The 23,566-nt window shown below is 37.3% G+C and overlaps 1 protein-coding gene and 1 long non-coding RNA gene across 2 annotated transcripts; one reads left to right on the forward strand and one right to left on the reverse strand.

Annotated features, from left to right (window-relative positions):
- The first annotated feature begins 4,732 nt into the window (after positions 1 to 4,732).
- Positions 4,733 to 7,096, forward strand: LOC117087729 (ras GTPase-activating protein-binding protein 1-like). The gene has a single exon (XM_033218287.1). The coding sequence runs from the start codon at positions 4,852 to 4,854 to the stop codon at positions 5,761 to 5,763; it is 912 nt and encodes a 303-aa protein (XP_033074178.1). The 5' UTR covers positions 4,733 to 4,851; the 3' UTR covers positions 5,764 to 7,096.
- A 6,122-nt stretch (positions 7,097 to 13,218) lies between these two features.
- Positions 13,219 to 14,698, reverse strand: LOC117087730. Its single transcript, XR_004438892.1, has 3 exons — positions 14,614 to 14,698; positions 14,429 to 14,431; positions 13,219 to 13,229 (listed from the first exon to the last, which is right to left on the reverse strand). It is a non-coding gene; the product is annotated as an uncharacterized LOC117087730 (long non-coding RNA).
- Between the last annotated feature and the right edge of the window lie 8,868 nt (positions 14,699 to 23,566).

Genomic DNA, 23,566 nt, shown 5'->3' on the forward strand with positions numbered 1-23,566 from the left:
TGTGATCTTTCATCTCATAGAGGTAAAGCTTTCTGTTGAGAGAGCAATTTGGCATCCCTGTTTTTGTGGTGTCTGAGAAGGGATATTTGGGATTGCATGGAAGCCAATGGTAGAAAAGGAAATATCCTCAGTTAAAAACTAGAAAGAAGCTAAATAAGAAAGTTCCTTGTGATGTGTAAACTCATATCACAGAGTAACCCCTTTCTTTTCATGGAGCAGTTCCATAACACTGTTATCATAGATTCTGCAATGTTATAATACGAATCACATTGAGGCCTATAGTGAAAAAGGAAATATTCTTAGATAAAAATTAGAAAGAAGTTTTCTGAGAAACTACTTCTTTCATGTGTGAATTCATCTTACACAGTTACACTTTTCTTTCCTTGGAGTAGTTTGATAACACTGTTTTCGTGGCATCTGCAATGTGATACTTGGGAGCCCATTGAGGCCTATAGTGAAAAAGGAAATATCCTCAGATATAATGAGAAAGAAGTTTTCTGAGGAACTGCTTTGTGATGTGCTAATTCATCTCTCAGAGTTACATGATTCTTCTCATGGATCAGTTTGTTATCACTGTTTTTGGGGAATCTGAGAAAGGATATTTTGGATCTGATTGAAGCCTATGGTGACAAAGGAAATATCCTCACATAAAAACTAGGAAGTTTTCTGAGAAAGTTCTTTGTGATGTGTGAATTCACCTCACAGAGTTATACCTTTCTTTTCATGGATCAGTTTGCTAACACTGTTTTTGTGGAATCTGCCAAGGGATATTTGGGAGCACATTGAGGCATACAGTGAAAAGGGAAATATCCTCATATAAAAACTAGAAAGAAGGTTTCTGAGAAACTGCTTTGTGACTTTTGAATTCATCTCACAGAGTAACACCATTCTTTCCATTGAGCAGTTTGATAACATGGTTTTCATAGAATTTGCAATGTTGTACTTGGGAGCACATTGAAGCCTAAGGTGATAAAGGAAATATCCTCATATAAAAACCAAAAGTATCCTTTCTGAGAAACTCCTTTGTGATGTGTGAATTCATCTCACCAATTTATGCTGTTCTTTGCATTAAACAGTTGCTACCACTGTTTTGTTGGAATCTGCAATGAGATATTTCGGAGCATAATGAAGCTTATGGTGACAAAGGAAATATCCTCAGACAAAAACTAGAAAGAAGCTTTCTGAGAAACCACTTAGAGCTGTGTTAATTCATCTCACAGAGTTACATGATTCTTTTCATGGATCAGATTGGTAGCATTGTTTTTGGGGAATCTGAGAAGGGATATTTTGGATGGTATTGAAGCCTATGGTGACAAAGGAAATATCCACAGATAAAAACTAGAAAGAAACTTTCCGACAAAGTTCTTTGTGAAGTGTCATTTCATCTCAGAGAGGTACACTGTTCTTTTCATTGAGCAGTTTGATTACACAGTTTTCATGGAATCTGCAAGGGATATTTGGGAGCTCATTGAGGCCTATAGTGAAAAAGGAAATATCTTCAGATAAATGCTAGAAAGAAACTTTCTGAGAAACTGCTTTGTGATGTGTGAATTCATCTCACAGAGTTACACCGCTTTTTTCATTGAGAAGTTTATTAAAACTTTTTTCATTTAATCTTCCATGGGATATTTGGGAGGGTATTGAGGAATATGGTGAAAAAGGAAATATCCTCAGAAAACAACTGGAAGGAAGATTTTTGAGATACAGCTTTGTACTCACAGAGTACCATCACTGTTTTCATGGAGCACGTTGATAGCACTGTTTTTGGGGAATCTGAGGGGAATATTTTGAATGGCATTGAAGCCTATGGTGTCAAAGGGAAAATCCACAGATAAAAACTAGAAATAAGCTTCCTGAGAAAGTTCTTTGTGAAGTGTCATTTCATCTCAGAGGTACACCATTCTTTTCGTGGAGCAGGTTGCTAACAGTTTTCGTGGAATCTGCAAAGGTATATTTCGGAGAACATTGAGACCTGTAGTGAAAAAGCAAATATCCTCAGATATAAACGAGAATGAAGTTTTTGGATAAACTGATATCTGATGTGTTAATTCATCTCTTAGAGTTACATGATTCTTTTCGTGGATCAGTTTGGTGGCACTGTTTTTCTGGAATCTGAGAAGGGATATTTTGGATCACATTGAAACCTGTGGTGACACAGGAAATATCCTCAGATAAAAACTAGAAAGAAACAAAGAAACTTTCTTTTTTTTTTTTTTTTTTTTTTGAGACGGAGTCTTGCTCTGTCGCCGGGGCTGGAGTGCAGTGGCCGGATCTCAGCTCACTGCAAGCTCCGCCTCCCGGGTTCACGCCATTCTCCTGCCTCAGCCTCCCGAGTAGCTGGGACTACAGACGCCCGCCACCTCGCCCGGCTAGTTTTTTGTATTTTTTAGTAGAGACGGGGTTTCACTGTGTTCGCCAGGATGGTCTCGATCTCCTGACCTCGTGATCCGCCTGTCTCGGCCTCCCAAAGTGCTGGGATTACAGGCTTGAGCCACCGCACCCGGCCGAAACAAAGAAACTTTCTAAGAAAGTTCTTTGTGATGTGTGAATTCATCTCACAGAGTTACACCACTGTTTTCATTGAGCAGTTTTATAACTCTGTTTTCATGGAATCTGCAAAGGGATGATTGGGAGCACATTGAGGCCTATGGTGAAAAATTTCATATCCTCAAATAAAAACTAGAAAGAAGGTTTCTAATACACTGCTTTTCGATGTGTGAATTCATCTCACAGAGTTACATGATTGTTTTCATTGAGCAGTCTGATAAAACTGGTTTTGTAGAATCTGTTATAGGGTACTTGGGAGCACATTGAAGTCTAGGATATCAAAGGAAGTATCTTCAGATAAAAACTAGAGAGAAGCTTTCTGAGAAACAGCTTTGTGGTGTGTGAATTCCTCTCACAGAGTTACACCACTGTTTTCATGGAGCAGTTTGGTAGCACCGTTTTTGGGGAATCTGAGGAGGAATATTTTGGATGGAAATACCCTAAGATAAAAAAGAGAAAGAAGCATTATGAGAAAACACTTTGTGATGTGTTAATTCATCTCACAGAGTTACACAATCTTTTCGTGGATCATTTAGTAGCACTCTTTTTGGCGAATCTGAGAAGGCATATTTTGGAACGCATTGAAACCTGTGTTGACAAATGAAATACCCTCAGAAGACAACTAGAAAGAAGCTTTCTGAGAAGGTTCTTCATGATGTGTGAATTCATCTCACAGAGTTACACCTTTAGTTTTTTTGAGCAGTTTGGTAACACTGTTTTTATGAAATCTGCAAAGGGATATTCAAGATCACCTAGAGTCCAAAGGCGAAAAGGAAGTGCCTTCAGGTAAAAGCTTGAGAGAAGCTTTCTGAGAAACTCCTTTGTGAAGTGTGCATTCATATCATAGAGGTAAACGTTTCTGTTGAGGGAGCACTTTGGCATCACTCTTTTTGTGGTGTCTGAGAAGGGATATTTGGGAGCCCATTGAAGACTATGTTGGAAACGGAAATGTCTTCATATAAAAATTAGAAAGAAGCCTTCTGAGAAACTGCTTTGTTATGTGTTAATTCATCTCACAGAATTACACAATTATTTCCATGGAGCAGTTTGGTAGCACTGTTTTTGGGGATTCTGAGAGGGGATATTTTGAATTGCATTGAAACCTATAGTGACAAAGGAAATATCCTCAGATAAACCCTAGAAAGAAGCTGTCTGAGAAAGTTCTATGTGATGTGTGAATTCATCTCACACAGTTACACCTTTATTTTCATGGAGCAGTTTGCTAACACTGTTTTCGTGGAATCTGCAAAGGGATATTTGGGACAACATTGAAGCCTGTGGTGAAAAAGGAAATATCCTCAGATAAAAACCAGAAAGAAGCTCTCTGACAAACTGCTTTGTGATATGTGAATTCATCTCACAGATTTACACCACTCTTTTTATTGAGCAGTTTTTTTTAACAATGTTGTCACGCAATTTGTAATAGGATATTTTGGAGCACATTGAATCCTATGGTGACAAAGGAAATATCCTCAGACAAAAACTGGAAAGAAGCTTTTTGAGAAACTGCTTTGTGATTTGTGAATTCATCTCACAGACTTACAGGTTTCTTTTCATGGAGCAGTTTGCTAGCACGGTTTTTATGGATTTTGCAATGGGTTATTCGGGAGCTCCTTGCAGCCTACAGTGAAAACAGAAATAACTTCAGATAATAACTGAAGAGAAACTTGTCCAGAAACGTTTTTGTGAGGTGTGTATTCATCTGAAAGAGTTTAACCTTTTCTTTGATTGAACACTTTGGCACCACTGTTTTTGTGGTATCTGAGAGGAGATATTTGGGAGCACATTAAAGACTATGTTGAAAAAGGAAATATCCTCAGATTTGAACTCAAAAGAAGCTTTCTGAGAAACTGCTTTGTGGTGGGTGAATTCATCTCACAGACTTACACCTTTCTTTTTATTCAGCAGTTCAGTGACACTGTGTTTGTTAAATCTGCAAAAGGATATTCGGGAGTGCAAAGAGTCCAAAGGCAAAAAAGGAAATATCTTCAGGTAAAAACTGGAGAGAAGCTTTCTGAGAAACTCCATTGTGATGTGTGCATTCATCTCATAGAGCTAACTGATTCTGATGAGGGAGCACTTGGCATCACAGTTTTGGTGGTGTCTGAGAAGGGGTATTTGGGAGCTCATTGAAGCCTATGGTGAAAAAGGAAATATCCTTATATAAAAACAAGAAAGGGCAGACACAGTTGCGTGAAGGGTTCCTGCTATCCTTGGTGCTGTGGGGCAGAGCTAGTTCCTCTCTAGCTCAACCAGGTTTGGACATATTTGACTCTTTCCCCCCAGGTTGAATTGACCAAAGCAATGGTGATGGAGAAGCCTAGTCCCCTGCTGGTGGGGCAGGAATTTGTGAGACAATATTACCCACTGCTGAACCAGGCCCCAGACATGCTGCATAGATTTTATGGAAAGAACTCTTCTTATGTCCATGGGGGATTGGATTCAAATGGAAAGCCAGCAGATGCAGTCTATGGACAGAAAGAAATCCACAGGAAAGTAATGTCACAAAACTTCACCAATTGCCAAACCAAGATTCGCCATGTTGACGCTCATGCCACACTAAATGATGGTGTGGTAGTCCAGGTGATGGGGCTTCTCTCTAACAACAACCAGGCTTTGAGGAGATTCATGCAAACGTTTGTCCTTGCTCCTGAGGGATCTGTTGCAAATAAGTTCTATGTTCACAATGATATCTTCAGATACCAAGATGATGTCTTTGGTGGGTTTGTCACTGAGCCTAAGGAGGAGTCTGGAGAAGAAGTAGAGGAACCTGAAGAAAGACAGCAAACACCTGAGGTGGTACCTGATGATTCTGGAACTTTCTATGATCAGGCAGTTGTCAGTAATGACATGCAAGAACATTTAGAGGAGCCTGTTGCTGAACCAGAGCCTGATCCTGAACCAGAACCAGAACAAGAACCTGTATCTGAAATCCAAGAGGAAAAGCCTGAGCCAGTATTAGAAGAAGCTGCTCCTGAGGATACTCAGAAGAGTTCTTCTCCAGCACCTGCAGACATAGCTCAGACAGTACAGGAAGACTTGGGGACATTTTCTTGGGCATCTGTGACCAATAAGAACCTTCCACCCAGTGGAGCTGTTCCAGTTACTGGGATACCACCTCATGTTGTTAAAGTACCAGCTTCACAGCCCTGTCCAGAGTCTAAGCCTGAATCTCAGATTCCACCACAGAGACCTCAAAGGGATCAAAGAGTGTGAGAACAGTGAATAAATATTCCTCCCCAAAGGGGACCCAGACCAATCCTTGAGGCTGGAGAGCAAGGTGACATTGAACCCTGAAGAATGGTGAGACACCCTGACAGTCACCAGCTCTTCATTGGCAACCTGCCTCATGAAGTGGACAAATCAGAGCTTAAAGATTTCTTTCAAAATTATGGGAACGTGGTGGAGTTGCACATTAACAGTGGTGGGAAATTACCCAATTTTGGTTTTGTTGTGTTTGATGATTCTGAGCCTGTTCAGAAGGTCCTTAGCAACAGGCCCATCATGTTCAGAGGTGAGGTCCGTCTGAATGTCGAAGAGAAGAAGACTCGAGCTGCCAGGGAAGGTGATCAATGAAATAATCGCCTTCAGGGACCTGGAGGCCTTCAAGGTGGGCTCGGTGGTGGAATGAGAGGCCTTCCCCGTGGAGGCATGGTGCAGAAACCAGGATTTGGAGTGGGAAGGGGGCTTGCACCATGGCAGTGAATCTTCATGGATCTTCACGCAGCCATACAAACCCTAGTTCCAGCAGAATGGTGAATTTCTTCTACCAGCCTTTGGTATCGGAGTATGACACCAGTCTGCTATAAACTGCTTAAGTTTGTATAATTTTACTTTTCTTGTGTGTTAATGGTGTGTGCTCCCTCTCCCTCTCTTCCCTTTCCTGACCTTTAGTCTTTCACTTCCAATTTTGTGGAATGATATTTTAGGAATAATGGAATTTTAAAGAAGAAAAAAAAAAGACTGAATTTCCTTGCTTACTTTGCATATACAGACTGGATTTTTTTTTAACAGGCATTTCCCCAAAGGAATGTCTTGTGCAATACTGACATTTGGTATGTTTCATTCATTGGAATATTTCTTATTTTCTACGTGTTTCAAAAGCCTGTAAGAAATACAGGATTTGATAATATTTTGAAGGCAGGAAAAACCCAAATTGTTTCTTCTTTGAGAGTCATGACTACCTTCTAGTGTGGAGAAATTGCCATAGGAAAATTTGACAATTTTGATTCTCACTGGTATGTTTAAAAACTGAATAAAAGGAATAGAAATTTTCTTTTGAAAAAGGATCACAAAACAATTCTAAAACCTACTGTTTTTACCATTGAAATTTAAATTGTGATAATAGGTTTTAAATGTCTAGAATGCAACTGACAGACTTTTCTTGAACTGTTGTTTTTTAAAGTAGTTTTTTCATGTTTAATTTGTATTTGTAAAAAAACAAAAAGCAAAAAAATTCCCAAGACTCAGATAACAACCAGAGCAAAACTGTTGTGCATTCTATTTATCTTTGATTTCAGTCTTGGCAATTGTTTAAACAAAAATAATTTTTAAAAAATCTAGATTTGTTTTATTAGGTCCAGAGTATGTGGGGAATTACAGAATCCCTCTTTCATCACTTTGTGTATGTCTTTTGTTAACTTGTTTGTTATGCCTTATTCTAAAATTGAGTCTCAAACTGGAATGCCTTCTAAGACAGATGATTCTATAGAGGTTCTTTGACCTAAAGAGTTAAGCATTTGTGTTTTTATTCTGGTATCTAATCAGATTCCTAATCATAGCCCGTAAGAAGGAATGTTACTTTAATATTGGACTTTGCTCATGTGCTCATGTCCGCATTTTTTTTCTTAAAATCATAGCCATATGGTAAATTTTCTATTTTGTTATGGTTCTCTTTTATTGATTGGCATGCAGTGGGTGTTACTTGGAAATGTATTTTTTAATTTTTTTATTAAATTTTTATTAAAATATTTCTGGAAGAAAATTTAATCTGGCAATATAGACTAAAACAAAACAAAACAAAACAAGAAAGAAGCCTTCTGAAAAACCGTTTTGTGATGTGTTAATTGATCTCACAGAGTTACATGATTCATTCCATGGAGCAGTTTGTTATCACTGTTTTTGGGGAATCTGAGAAGGCATATTTTGGATTGTATTGAAGCCTAGTTTAACAAAGGAAATATCCTCAGAGAAATACCAGAAGTAATCTTTCTGAGAAACTTCTTTGTTTTGTGGGAATTCAACTTACAGAGTTACATGATTCTTTAAATGGAGGAGTTTGCTGACGTTGTTTTCATAGATTTTGTAAAGGGATATTCGGGAGTGCATTGAGGTCAATGGTGAAAACAGAAATATTCTCAGATAAAAACTAGACAGACGATTTCAGAGAAACTGCTTTGTGATGTGTGAATTCAGCTCACAGAGTTACACTGTCCTTTGCATTGAGCAATTTGCTTACACTGTTGTCTTGGAATCTGCAATCTGATATTTTGGAGTGCATTGAAACTTATGGTAACAGAGGATATATCCTCATATAAAAAATAGAAAAGCTTTCTGCGAATCCGTTCTCTGATGTGTTAATTTATCTCACAAATTTACATAATTACTTTCATGGAGCAGATTGGTAGCACTGTTTTTGGCACATCTGAGAAGCGATATTTTGGATCACATTGAAACCTATGGTGACAAAGGAAATATCCTCAGATAAAAACGAGAAAGTAGCTGTCTGCGAAAGTTCTTTGTGATGTGTGAATTCATCCCACAATGTTACACCTTTCTTTTCATGGAACTGTTTGCTAACACTCTTTTCATGAAATCTGCAAAGGGATATTTTGTTGCACTTTGAGGCCTATACTGAAAAAAGAAATATCTTCAGATAAAAACTAGAAAGAAGTATTCTGAGAAATTGCTTTGTGATGTGTGAATTCATCACCCAGAGTTACACCATTCTTTTCATTGCAACGTTTGCTAACACTGTTTTCATGGAATCAGCAATAGGATATTTGGGAGCATATTGAAGCCTATGAAGACAAATTAAATATCCTCGGATAACAAACCAAAAAGAAGTTTTCTGAAAACTGCTTTGTGATGAGTGAATCAGTCTCACAGAATTACACTGTTGATTTCATTGAGCAGTTTGATAACACAGTTTTCTTGGAATCTTCAATGGGATGTTTTGCATCATACAAAAACTAGAAAAAAGCTTTCGAGAAACGAATTTGTGATGTGTTAATTCATCTAACAGGGTTACACGATCCTTTTCCTGGATCAGTTTGGTAGCACTGTTTTTGGGTAATCTGAGAAGGAATATGTTGGATCACATTGAAGCCTATGGTGACAAAGGAAATAACCTCAGGTAAAAACTAGAAAGAACGTTTCTGAAAAAGTTCTTTCTGATGTATTAATTTATCTCAAATAGTGACACATTTATTTGCATAGAGAAGTTTGGTAAAACTGCTTAACTGGGTTCTGCAAAGGGATATGTGGGAGCACATTGAGACCTAAGGTGAAAAAGGAAATATCCTCAGATAAAAACCAGAAAGAAGCTTTCTGAGAAACTGCGTTGTGATGTGTGAATTCTCCTCACCGAGTTTCATTATTCTTTTCATTGAGCAGTTTCTGAACACTCTTTTCTTGGAAGCTACAATGGGATACTTTGGAGCACTTTGAAGCTTATGGTGACAAAGGAAATATTCTCATATAAAAACTAGAAAGAAGCTTTCTGAGAAAGTACTTTCTGATGTGTTAATTCATCCCACAGAGTAACACCTTTATTTTCATGGAGCAGTTTGCAAGCACAGTATCACTGGAATCTGCAAAGCGATATTTTTGAGTGCATTGAGGTCTACAATGAAAAAGGAAATATCCTCAGATAAAAACTAGAAAGAATCTTTCTGAGAAACTGCTTTGTGATGTCTGAGTTCATCTCACAGAGTTACACCATCATTTTAATTGAACAGTTTGGTAGCACTGTTTTTGGGGAATCTGAGAAGGAATATTTTGGATTGCATTGAAGTCCAAGGTCACTAAAGAAATATCCTCAGATAAAAACTAGAAAGAAGCTCTGAGAAAGTTATTTGTGATGTGTGAATTCATCTTACAGATTTACATCTTTCTTTTCATGTGGCAGTTTGTTAAAACTGTTTTCATTTAATCTGCAAAGGGATATTTGGGAGCACATTAAGGCCTATAGTAGAAAAGGAAATACCCTGAGATTAAAACTAGGAAGAACCTTTCTGAGAAACTGTTTGGTGATGTGTGAATTCATTTTACAGTGTTACACTGTTCTTTTCAACGAGCAGTTTGTTCACACTGTTTTCGTGGAATCTGAAAAGGGATTTTTGGGAGCACATTGAAGCCTATGTTCACAAAACAAATATCCTCAGATAAAAACGAAAAATAAGCTTTCTCAGAAACCGCTTTGTGATGTGCTAATTCACCTCACAGTGTTACACGATTCTTCTCATGGATCAATCGGGTAGCACCGTTTTTGAGGAATCTGAGACGGGACATTTTGGATCGCATTGAAGCCTATGGTGTGACAAAGGAATTATCATCAGATAAAAAGTAGAAAGAAGTTTTTGAAGAAACTTCTTTGTGATGAGTGAATTCGACTCAGAGGGATGCACCTTTCTTTTCATGGAGCAGTGCTAACACTGTTTTCTTGGAACCTGCAAATTGATATTTGGGAGCACATTGAAGCCTATAGTGAAAAAGGAAATATCCTCAGATATTAAATAGAAACTTTCTGAGAAACTGCTTTTTGATGTGTCAATTCATCACAGAGTTATGCCTTTCTTTTCATTTAGCGTTTGTTATCACTGTTTTTGTGGAAACTGCAAAGGGATATTTGCAAATGCCTTCATGCCTATAGTGAAAAATGAAATATTCTCAGATAAAAACTAGAGAGAAGCTTTCTGAGAAAGTTCTTTGTGTTGTTTGAATTCATCTCACAGAGCTACACCTTTCTTTCAAGGAGGAGTTTCCTAACACTGTTTTCATGGAATCTGCAGTAGGATATTTCAGAGGGCATTGAAGTTTATGGTGAGAAAGGAAAAATCCTCAGACAATAAGTAGAAAGATGTTTCAGATAAAAACTGGGAAGGATCATTCTGAGAAAGTTTCTTGTGATGTGTGAATTCATCTCACAGAGTTACACCATTCTTTTCATTGAGCAGACTGATAACACTCATAACATGGGATCTGCAACAGGATATTTGGGAGTGCATTGAAGACAAAGGTGACAACGAAAATATCCTCAGGAAAAAAAACAAAAAGAAGCTTTATGTTAGACCATTTGTCAAAGTGTGAATTGAACTCACAGAGTACACTGTTCTTTTCATTGAGGAGTATGTTAACACTGTTTTTTTGGAATCTGCAATGAGATATTTTGGAGTGCATTGAATCTTAGGGTGACAAAGGAAATATCCTCAGGCAAAAACTAGAAAGAAGCCTTCTGAAAAACTTCTTTGTGGTTTGTGAATTCATCCACACAGTTACATGATTCTTTTCATGGAACAGTTTGGTAACACTGTTTTTTTGGAATCTGAGAAGGGATATTTTGGATCTCATTAAGGCCATGAGTGACAAAGGAAATATCATCAGATAAAACCTAGAAAGAAGCGTTCTGAGTAACTTCTTTCTGATATGTGAATTCATCTCACAGAGTTACACTGCTCTTTTCATTGAGCAGTTTCCCAACACTCTTTTTGTAGAATCTGCAAAGGGATATTTTAGAGCTAATTGAGGCCTATGTTGAAAAACAAATTATCCTCAGATAAAACCAAGAAAGAGGCTTTCTGAGAAACTGCTTTGCGATGTATGAATCCATCTCACAGAGTTACACTGTACTTTTCACTCAGCAGTTTTCTAACACTGCTGATTCTTGAAATCTGCAGTGGGATATATCAGAGCTCATTGAAGATTGTGGTGACAAAGGAATTATCCTCAGATAAAAACCAAAAATAGGCTTTCTGAGAAAGTGGTTTTCTTTTCATTGCGAAGTTTTCTAACACTTTTCTCATTAAATCTACAATGGGATATTCGGGGGCACATTCAGGAATATAGTGAAAAAGGAAATTTCCTCACATAAAAACTAGAAAGAAGTCTTCTGAGAAAGTCCTTTGCATGTGTTAATTCATCTCACAGGGCTACAATTTTCTTTTCATGGAGCAATTTGATAACACTTTTTTTGTGGAATCTCCAAAGGGATATTGGGGAGTGCATTGAGGGCTATCTTGAAAAAGGAAGTATCCACAGATAAAAAGTACAAAGAAGCTTTCTGAGTAACTGAATTATGATGTCTGACTTCATCTCACAGAGTTAAACTGTTCATTTCACTGAGTAGTTTGCTAACACTGTTTAAATGGAATCAAATCTGCAAAGGGATATTTGGGAGCACATTGAAGCATATGTTGAAAAAGGAAATATACTCAGATAAAAACCAAAATGAAGTTTTCTGAGAAATTGCTTTGTGATGTGTGAATTCATCTCACCGAGTTGCAGCTTTTTGATTTGTGAATTCATTTCATAGAGGTAATCGATTCTTTTCATGGAGCAGTTTGGTAGCACTGTTTTTGGAGAATATGAGAAAGGATATTTTGAATTGCTTCGAAGCCTATGGTGACAAAGAAAATATCCTCTGAGAAAAACTAGATAGAAGCTTTCTGAGAAAGTTCTTTCTGATGTGTGAATTCATCTCATAGAGTTACACCATTCTTTTAATGGATCACTTTGCTAATACAGTTTTTGTGGAACCTGCAAAGGGATATTTGGGAGAGCATTGAGGCCTCTTGTGAAAAAGGAAATATCCTCAGATAAAAATGAGAAAGAAGGTTTCTGAGAAACTGCTTTGTGGTGTGTGAATTCATCTCACTGAATTACTCTGTTCTTTTCATTGATCAGTTTGCTAACACTGTTTTCTTGGAATCTGCAATGGAATATGTCAGAGTCCATAGAAGCTAATGGAGACAAAGGAAATATCCTCACACAAAAACCAGAAAGAAGCTTTCTGAGAAATTGCTTAGTGATGTGTTAATTCACTTCACAGAGTGACATGATTCTTTTCATGGGTCAGCTTGGGAGCACTGTTTTTGGGACATCTGAGAAGTGATATTTTGGATTGCATTGAAGCCTATGGTGACAAAGGAAATATCCTCAGATAAAAAGGAGAAAGAAGCTTTCTGAGAACCTGCTTTGTCATGTGGGATTTCATCTCACAGACTTACACCTTTCTTTCCATGGAGCAGTTTGCTAACACCGTTTTTGTGCAGTCTGCAAAGGGATATTTGTGAGTGCATTGAGGCCTATGTTGAATAAGGAAATATCCTCAGATAAAAACTAGAAAGAAGGTTTCTGAGAAACTGCTTTCTGATGTATGAATTCATCTCACAGAGTTACACTGTTCTTTTCATTGAAAAGTATGCTAACACTGTTTTCGTGGAATCTGCAAATGGATAACTTGGAGCACATTGAACCTTATGGTGACAAAGGAACTAGAACTATAGGCATTGAACCTACTCCTGAGAATTCAAATTCCTCTGTGCTACCTATTACACCCCATTCTAAGTAAGGTCAGCTAAATAAGCTATCGGGCCCATACCCCAAAAATGTTGGTTATATCCTTCCCATACTAATTAACCCACTAGCCCAACTTGTTATTTATTTTACCATAATCATAGGTACTTTCATTACATCACTTAGCTCCCACTGGTTTCTTGCCTGAGCGGGCCTGGAAATAAATATATTAGCTTTTACCTCAATCCTAATTAAAAAAGCAAATTCTCGCTCCACAGAAGCTGCCACTAAGTATTTCCTTGTACAATCCACCGCATCTATAATTCTCATAATAGCAATTATATACAATAATTTATTCCCCGGACAATGGGCCATAATAAATAATCCTAACCAACTCTCAGCCCTAATCATAATAGTAGCCGTTGCTATAAAACTAGGAATAGCCCCCTTTCACTTTTGAATTCCAGAAGTCACCCAAGGAACACCCTTAATCCCTGGTTTACTTCTCCTTACATGACAAAAACTAGCTCCTATTTCAATTATATACCAAATACACCCATCAATTAATACAAGCACTCTTCTAGCCCTATCAACCCTATCCATCATAGCAGGCAGCTGAGGAGGCCTCAATCAAACACAACTACGTAAAATTCTAGCATACTCTTCAATTACACATATAGGCTGAATGATAATAACACTAACATATAATCCAAATATTACAATTTTTTATCTATTTACATATATTATTCTAACAACCACCGCATTCCTAGCCCTAAGCCTGAATTCAAACACCACAACCCTGATATTATCACGCACATGAAATAAATTAACCTGATTAATACCACTAATATCATCCACTCTTCTATCCATAGGAGGCCTACCCCCACTAACCGGCTTTCTACCCAAATGAATTACCATCCAAGAACTTACAAAAAACAACAACTTTATTATACCCACTATTATAATTATTATAGCTCTACTCAATTTATATTTTTACCTATGCCTAATTTATATCACTTCTATAACACTACTCCCTACATCCAATAATACAAAAATAAAATGACAATTCGAAAATACAAAACCCATGCCCCTCATCCCCCCACTCATTATTCTCACCACATTCCTTTTACCATTATCCCCAACAACTCTAACTATTTCCTAGAAATTTAGGTTAAATAAGACCGAAAGCCTTCAAAGCTCTAAGTAAGTTAAGTATACTTAATTTCTGAAATATATTAAGGACTGCAAAACTCTACTCTGCATCAACTGAACGCAAATCAGCCACTTTAATTAAGCTAAGCCCCTACTAGATCAATGGGACTCAAACCCACAAAAACTTAGTTAACAGCTAAGCACCCTAATCAACTGGCTTTAATCTACTTCTCCCGCCGCAGGGAAAAAAGGCGGGAGAAGCCCCGGCAGAGATCTTAGACTGCTCCTTTGAATTTGCAATTCAACATGAAAATCACCTCGGGGCTGGTAAAAAGAGGGCTCTACCTCTGTCCTTAGATTTACAGCCTAATGCTTACTCAGCCATTTTACCCTTTTCACCTATGCTCATTAACCGCTGACTATTCTCCACAAATCACAAAGATATTGGAACCTTATATTTATTATTTGGCGCATGAGCTGGAACTGCAGGCATAGCTATAAGCCTTCTTATCCGAGCCGAATTAGGCCAACCCGGTAACCTATTAGGCAACGATCATATCTACAATGTTATCGTTACAGCCCATGCATTTGTCATAATTTTCTTTATAGTTATACCCATCATAATTGGAGGATTCGGAAACTGATTGGTGCCTTTAATAATTGGAGCTCCTGATATAGCATTTCCCCGTCTAAACAACATAAGCTTCTGACTTCTTCCACCATCCTTCCTACTTCTTCTCGCATCAGCCATAGTAGAAGCCAGTGCAGGGACAGGTTGAACAGTTTATCCTCCTTTAGCGGGAAACTTATCTCACCCAGGAGCTTCTGTAGACTTAACTATTTTTTCACTTCATCTAGCAGGCATCTCCTCTATTCTAGGAGCTATTAACTTTATTACAACTATTATTAATATTGTTGTATATTAATATTGTTGTATATTCTAGGATATCCTCAGACAAAGACTAGAAAGAATCTTTCTGAGAAACGGCTTTCTTATTTGTGAAGTCATGTCACAGAGTTACACAGTTCCTTTTATGGAGCAGTGTGGTAGCACTATTTTTGGGGAATCAGAGAAGGGATATTTTGAGTTGCATGGAAGCCTGTGGTGACAAAGGAAATACCCTCAGACAAAAAGTAGAAAAAAGCTTTCTGAGAAACTCCTTGGTGATGTGTGAATTAATCTCACAGAGTTACACCTTTCTCTTCATGGAGCACTTTTCTAACACTGTTTATGTGGAATCTACAAAGGGATATTTGTGAGTGCATTAAGGCTTAAGGTGAAAAAGGAAATATCTTCAGATAAAAATGAGAAAAAATCATTCTGAGAAACAACTCTGTGATGTGGTAATTCATCTCAAAGAGTTACATCATTCTTTTCATGGATCATTTGGTAACACTCTTTTTGGGGAATCTGAGAAGGCATATTTTCGATCTCATTGAAGCATATGTTGACAAAGGAAATATCATCAGAATACAACTAGAAAGTTTTTTTCTGAGAAAGTAGTTCCTGATGTGTGAATTCTTCTCACAGAGTTACATGGTCCTTTTCATTTATCAGTTTGATAACATTTTCTTGTGGAATCTGCAATAGGATATTTGGGAGTGCATTAAAGCCTATGGTGACATAGGAAATATCCTCAGATGAAAACCCAAAAGAAGCTTTCTGAGAAGCTGATTTGTGTTGTGTGAATTCATCTCACAGAGTTACACTGCTTTGTTCATTGAGCAGTTTCCTAACACTCTTTTTGTGGAATCTGCAAAGGGATATTTTCAAGCAAATTGAGGCCTATGTTGTAAAAGGAATTATCCTCAGATAAAACCTAGAAAGAAGCTTTCTGAGAAACTGCTTTGTGATGTGTAAATTCGTATCACAGAGTTACACTGTACTTTTCACTCAGCAGTTTGCTAACATTGCTGATTCTTGGAATCTGCAGTGGGATATATCGGAGCACAATGCAAATTATGGTGACAAAGAAAATATCCTCCAATAAAAACCAAAACTAAGCTTTCTGAGAAACTGCTTTGTGATCTGTGAATTCATATCACACAGTTACACCGTTCTTTTCATTGAGAAGCTTGCTAACACTTTTCTGATTTAATAAGCACTCTGATATTCGGGTGCACATTCAGGGATATAGTGACAAAGGAAATATCCTCAGATAAATCAAGAAAGAAGCTTTCTGAGAAAGTTCTTTGTGAAATGTGAATTCATCTCATAGAGTTACACCATACTTTTCCTGGAGCAGTTTGCAAACACAGTATTTGTGGAATCTGCAAAGTGATATTTTGGAAATCATTGAGGGCTATTTTGAAAAAGGAAATATCCTCAAATAAAAATGAGAAAGAAGGTCTCTGAAAAACTGCTTTGTGATGTGTGAATTCATCTCACTGAGTTACACTGTTCTTTTCATTGAGCAGTTTGCTAACACCATTTTCATGGAATCTGCAATGGGATATGTCAGAGAGCATAGAAGCTTATGCTTCTATGCACTGCGACATAGGTGACAAAGGAAATATAAAGGATAAAAAAGAGAAAGATGCTTTCTGAGAAACTGCTTTGTGATGTGTGATTTCATCTCACAGAGTTATTCCTTTCTTTCCATGGAACAGTTTACTAACACTGTTTTCATGGAATCTGCAAAGGAATATTTGGGAGAGCATTGAGGCTCGTAGTGAAAAAGGAAATATCCTCAGATATTAACTAGAAAGAAACTTCGTGAGAAACTGCTTTGTGATGTGTTAATTCATCTCACAGAGTTACACTGTTCTTTTCATTGAGCAGTTTGCAACCACTGTTTTCCTGAAATCTGCAATGGGATATTTTGGAGCGAATTGAAGCTTATTTTGATAAATGAAATATCCTCAGGCAAAAATTAGAAGGAAGCTTTGTGTGAAACAGCTTTGTAGTGTGTTAATACGTCTCACAGAGTTTCACGATTCTTTTCATGGATCAGTTTGGTAGCACTGTTTTTGAGGAATCTGAGAAGGGATACGTTGGATCCCACTGAAGCTTATGGTGACAAAGGAAATATCTTCAGACAAAAACTAAAGAGATGTTTCTGAGAAACTTCTTTGTGATGTGTGAATTCATCACACAGAGTTACACCTTTCTTTCATGGAGCAGTTTGGTAACACTGTTTTTGTGGAATCTGCAAAGGGATATTTTGGAGCACATTGAGGCCTGTGTTACACCATTCTTTTCATTGAGAAGTTTGCTAACACCTTTTTCGTTTAATCTGCAATGGGATATTTGCTCATGCCTTGAGAACTAAGGTGAAAAAGGAACTATCTTCAGATAAAAACTAGAAAGAATCTCTCTCAGAAACTGCTTTCTGATGTGTGAATTTATCTTACAGAGGTGCGCTGTTCTTTTCCTTGAGCAGATTGGTAACACTGTTTTTGTGGAATCTGTATAGGGATATTTGGGTAGGCATTCAGGCCTATGCTGAAAAAGGAAATACCCTCAGATAAAAACGAGAAAGAATCTTTCTGAGGAGCTTCTTTGTGATGTGTGATTTCATCTCACAGAGTTATGTCATTTTTTTCATGGAGCAGTTTGCTAAACCTGTTTTTGTGGAATCTGCAAAGTGATATTTGGGAGAACATTGAGACCTACACTGAAAAAGCAAATATCCTCAGAAAGGACTAGAAAGAAGCCTACTGAGAAACTTCTTTGTGATGTGTGAATTCATCTCAAAGAGTTACACCATTCTTTCCTTGAGCAGTCTCATAACACTGGTTTCATGGAACCTGGAAAAGGATATTTGGGATTACATTGTAGCCTATGTTGACAAAGGAAATATCCTCAGATAAAAACCATAAGGAAGGTTTCTGAGTATCTGCTTTGTGATGTGTGAATTCATATCACAGAGTTACACCATTCTTTTCACTGAGAAGTTTGATATCACTTTTTTCGTTTAATCTGCAATGGGATATTCAGGCACACATTGAGGAATATGGTGAAAAAGGAAATAGACTCAGATAAAAACTAGAAAGAAGGTTTCTGAGAAACACCTTTTAATGTGTGAATTCAGCTCACAGAATTACAACACTCTTTTCGTGGAGCAGTTTGGTAGCACTGTTTTTTGGGTATGTGGGAGGGGATTTTTTGATTTGCATTGAAGCTTAAGGTGACAAAGGACATATCCTCAGATAAAAATGAGAAAGAAAGTTTCTGAGAAAATTCTTTGTGATGTGTGAGTTCGTCTCAGAAAGTTACACCTTTCTTTTCATGGAGGAGTGTGCTAACACTGTTTTCATGGGATATGCAGTGGGACATTTGGGAGGGCATTGAGGTCTCTAGTGAAAAAGTAAATATCCCCATGTAAAAACTAGAAGGAAGCTTTCTGAGAAACAGCTTTGTGATGTGTAAATTCATCTTACAGAGTTATGCCATTCTTTTCAATGAGCAAATTGATGACTGTTGTCATGGAATCTGTAATAGGGTATTTAGGAACGCACTGAAGCCTATATTGGCAAAGGATATAACCTCAGATAAAAACCTAAAAAGGAGCTTTTGGTGAAACTGCTTTTTGATGTGTGAATTCATCTCACTGAGTAACACCATTCTTCTCATTGAGAAGTTTGCTAACTTTTTTTTGTTTAATCTTCAGTGGGATATTTGGGAGCACATTGAGGAATATGGTGGAAAAGGAAATATCCTCAGATAAAACTAGAAAGAAACTTTCTGAGGAACTGCTTTGTGATTGGTGAATTCATCTCACAGAGTTACACTGTTCTTTGCCTTGAGCAGTTTCCTTACATTGTTTTCTTGGAATCTGCCATTTGATAGTTCTGAGCACATTGAAGCTTACGGTGACAAAGTAAATGTCTTCATAGAAAAACTAGAAAGAAGCTTTCTGAGAAGATACATTTTCATGCGTTAATTCATCTCATAAATTTACACAATTCTTTTCATGGAGCAGCTTGGTAGCACTCTTTTTGGTGCATCAGAGAAGGGATATTTTGGATCGCATTTAAATCTATGGTGACAAAGGAAATATCCTAAGATAAAAACTTGAAAGACGCTTTCTGAGAAAGTCTTTTGTGATGTGTGAATTCATCTCACAGAGTTACACTTTTCTTTTCATCGAGCAGTTTGCAAACACTATTTTCATGGAATCAGCAAAGGGATATATCTGAGCACTCTGAGGCCTATGGTGAATGAGGAAATATCCTCAGATAAAAACTAGAAAGAAGCTTTCTGAGAAACTGCTTTGTGATGCGTGAATTTGTCTCGCAGATGTAGACTGTTCTTTTCATTTCCCAGTTTGCTAACACTCTTTTCTTGGATTCTGCAACGGGATATTTCTGAGCATATTGAAGCTTAGGGTGACAAAGGAAATGTCCTCATATAAAAACTAGAAAGACGCATACTGAGAAACTGCTTTTTGATATGTTAATTCAGTTCACAGTGTTACACAATTGCTTTCATGGATCAGTTTGGTAGCACTGTTTTTGGGGAATCTGAGAAGGGATATTTTTGATCACATTGAAGCCTAGGGTGACAAAGGAAGCATCCTCAGATAAAAACTAAAAAGAGGCTTTGTGAGAAAGTTTTTTGTGGTGTGTGAGTTCATCTCACAGAGTTACACCTTTCTTTTCATGGAGGAGTTTGCTAATACTGTTTTTGTGGAATCTATAAAGGGATATTTGGGAGTGCATTGAGGCCTCAGTAATATCCTCAGATAAAAACTAGAAAGAAGCTTTCTGAGAAAGAAGGTTGTTGTGAATGCATCTCACATAGTTACATTGTTGTTTTCATTGACCGGTTTGATAACACTATTTTCGTGGACTATGCAATAAGATACTTGGGAGTGAATTGAAGCCTATGGTGACAAATTAAATGTCCTCAGACTAAAACCAAAAGGAAGCTTTCTGAGAAACTGCCTTGTGATGTGAGAAATCATCTCACAGACTTACACATTTCTTTTGATGGAGCAGTTTGCTAACACTATTTTCGTGGAATCTGCAAAGGGCTGTTCATGGGTGCATTGAGGCAAATGATGAAAAAGGAAATATCCTCTGAAAAAATCTAGACAGAAGATTTCTTAAATGTTTCTTTGTGATGTGTGAATTCATCTCACAGAGTTACACCATTTTGTTCATTGAGAAGTTTGCAAACACTTTTTTCCTGGAATCTGGGATGTGTTATTCCAGAGTGCATTGAGGAATATGGTGAATAAAGAAATATCCTCAGATAGAAATTAGAAAGAAGCTTTCTCAGAAACAACTTTGTGATGTGTGAATTCATATCACAGAGTTGCACCTTTCTTTTCATGGAGCAGTTCAGTAACACTGTTTTTGGGGAATCTCAGAAAGGATATTGTGGACTGAATTGAAGCCTAAGGTGACAAAGGAAATATCCTCAGATAAAAACCAAAAAGAAACTTTCTGTGAAACTGCTTTGTGATGTGTGAATCTGGCTCACCAAGTAACACTGTTCTTTTCATTGAGAAGAATGTTAACACATTTTTAGTTTAATCTGCAATGGGATATTGGGAAGCTCATTGAGGAATATGGTGAAAAAGGGAATACCCTCAGATAAAAACGAGAAAGAAGCTTTCAGAGAAACTCCTTTGTGATGTGCACATTCATCTCATAGAGGTAAAAGTTTCTGTTGAGGGGACACTTTTGCATCACTGTGTTTGTGGTGTCTGAGAAGGGATATCTGAGGGCACATTGAAGCCTATAGTGGCAAAGGAAATATCCTCAGGCAAAAACAAAAGGAATCTTTCTGAGAAACTTCTTTCTGATGTTTGAATTTATCTCACAGATTCACACCCTGCTTTTCATGGAGCAGTTTGCTAACACTGTATTCATGGAATCTACAAAGGGATATTCAGAAGTGCATTGAGGCAAACGGTGAAAAAGGAAATATTAACATACAAAAACTAGAGAGAAGCTGTATGACACACTTCTTTGTGATTTGTGAATACATCTCACAGTGTTACATGATTCTCTTCATGGAGCAATTCGATAGTACTGCTTTTGGGGAATCTAAGAAGGGATAATTTGGATCGCATTGAAGCCAACCATGACAAAGGAAATATCGTCATAAAATCTAGAAAGAATCTTCCTGAGAAACTTCTTTGTGATGTGGGAATTCATCTCACAGAGTTACACCATTCTTTTCAGTGAGAAGATGGGTAACACTGTTTTCTTGGAATCTGTGATGGGATATTCTGGAGTGCATTGAGGCCCATGGTGAAAAAGGAAATATCCTCAGATAAAAACTAGAAAGAAGCTTTCTGAGAAACAGCTGTGTGATGTGTGAATTCATCTCACAGAGTTACACCATTCTTTTCTTCAAGCAGTTTGGTAGCACTGTTTTTGGGGAATCTGAGAAGGGATGTTTTGGATCGCGTTGAAGCCTACGGTGACAAAGGTAATATCCCCAGACAAAAACCAAAAAGAATCTTTCTGAGAAACTTCTTTGTGATGTTCATATTCATCTCATATAGTTACACCTTTCCTTTCATGGAGACATTTGCTAACACTGTTTTTGTGGAATATGCAAAGGGATATTTGGGAGTGCTTTGAGACCTGTGGTGAAAAAGGAAATATTCTTAGATTAGAACTAGAAAGAAGTTTTCTGAGAAACTGCTCTGTGATGTGCGAATTCATCTCACAGAGGTACACTGTTCTTTTCATTGATCAGTTGGCTAACACTGTTATCTTGGAATCTGCAATGGGATATGTTGGAACGCATTCAAGTTTAGGGTGACAAAGAAAATATCCTCAGACAAAAACTAGAAAGAAGCGTTCTGAAAAACTTCTTTGATTTGGAATTCATCTCACAGTTACACAATTCTTTACATGAAGCAGTTTAGTAGCACTGTTCTTATGGAATCTGAAAGGGGATATTCGGGAGCTCCTAGAGGCCTACAGTGAAAAAGGAAATAACCAGATAAAAACTGGACAGACGGTTTTCGAGAAACGGTTTTTGATGTGTGTATTCATCTCATAGAGTTTAACCTTTTCGTTGATTGAGCAGTTTGACATCACTGTTTTGGTGGTATCCGAGAGGAGACGTTTTGGAGCACATTGAAGCCTATAGTGAAAAAGGAAATATCCTCAGATAAAAACTGGAAAGAAACTTTCTGTGAAACTGCATTGTGATGTGTGAATTCATATCACAGAGTTAGACCATTATTCTCATTAAGCAGTTTGATAACTCTGTTTCCATGGATTCTGCAATAGGATATTCACGAGCTCTTTGAAATCTATTGTGACAAAGAAAATATAATCATAAGAATCAAAAAGAAGTTTTCTGAGAAACAGCTTTGTGATGTGTTAATTCATCTCATGGAGTTTCACGATTCTTTTCAAGTATCGGTTTGGTAGCACTGTTTTTGGAAATCTTAGAAGGGACATTTTGGATTGCATTGAAGCCTATGGTGACTAAGGAAATATCCTCAGAAAAAAAAACTAGAAAGAAGCTTTCTGAGGGAGATCTTTGTGATGTGTGAATTCACCTAACAGAGATACAACTTTCTTTTTGTGTAGCAGTTTGGTAACACTGTTTTTGTTGAAACCACAATGGGATATTTTGGACTGCATTGAAGCCTATTCTGACAAAGGAAATAACCTCAGACAAAAACTGGAAAGAAGATTTCTGAGAAACTGCTTTGTGATTTTTGAATTCATCTCACAGAGTTACACGATTCTTTCCATGGAGGAGTTTGGTTACACTGTTTTTGGGGAATCTGAGAGGGGATATTAAGAGTGAATGGTGACATAGGAAATACCCTCAGATAAAAACTAGAAAGAAACTCTCTGAGAAAGTTATTTGAGATGTGTGAATTAATCTCACAGAGGTACACATTTCTTTTCATGGAGCAGTTGATAACTGTGTTTTCGTGGAATCTGCAAGGGGATATTTGAGAGCCCATTGGGGCCTATGGTGAAATAGGAAATATCTTCAAATAAAAACTAGAAGGAAGCTTTCTGAGAAACGGCTTTGTGAAGTGTGAATTTATCTTACAGAATTTCACCAATCTTTTCATTAAGCAGTTTGATAACACTGTTTTCATGTAATCTGCAGTAGGATATTTGGGAGGGCATTGAAGCCTATGAAGACAAAGGATCTATCGTCAGATAAAAACAAAAGAAGATTTCTTTGAAACGGCTTTGTGATGTGTGAATTAACCTCATAGAGTTACACCGTTCTTTTCATTGAGAAGTTTGCTAACAATTTTTTCGTTTATTCTACAATGGGATATTTGAGAGCACCTTGAGGAATATGGTGAAAATGGAAATATCCTCAGATAAAAACTAGAAAGAAGTATTGTGAGAAACAGCTTTGTGATATGTGAATTCATCTCACAGAGTTACACCTTTCTTTTCATGG

This window comes from Trachypithecus francoisi, unplaced genomic scaffold, assembly GCF_009764315.1.
Source record: "Trachypithecus francoisi isolate TF-2019V2 unplaced genomic scaffold, Tfra_2.0 Lachesis_group10, whole genome shotgun sequence".
Classification (NCBI taxonomy): Eukaryota; Metazoa; Chordata; class Mammalia; order Primates; family Cercopithecidae; genus Trachypithecus; species Trachypithecus francoisi.

What these genes read in the sequence shown, in the direction of transcription:
- LOC117087729 (XM_033218287.1), top strand. Translation starts at nt 4,852, where the DNA reads ATGGTGATGGAGAAGCCTAGTCCCCTGCTGGTGGGGCAGGAATTTGTG.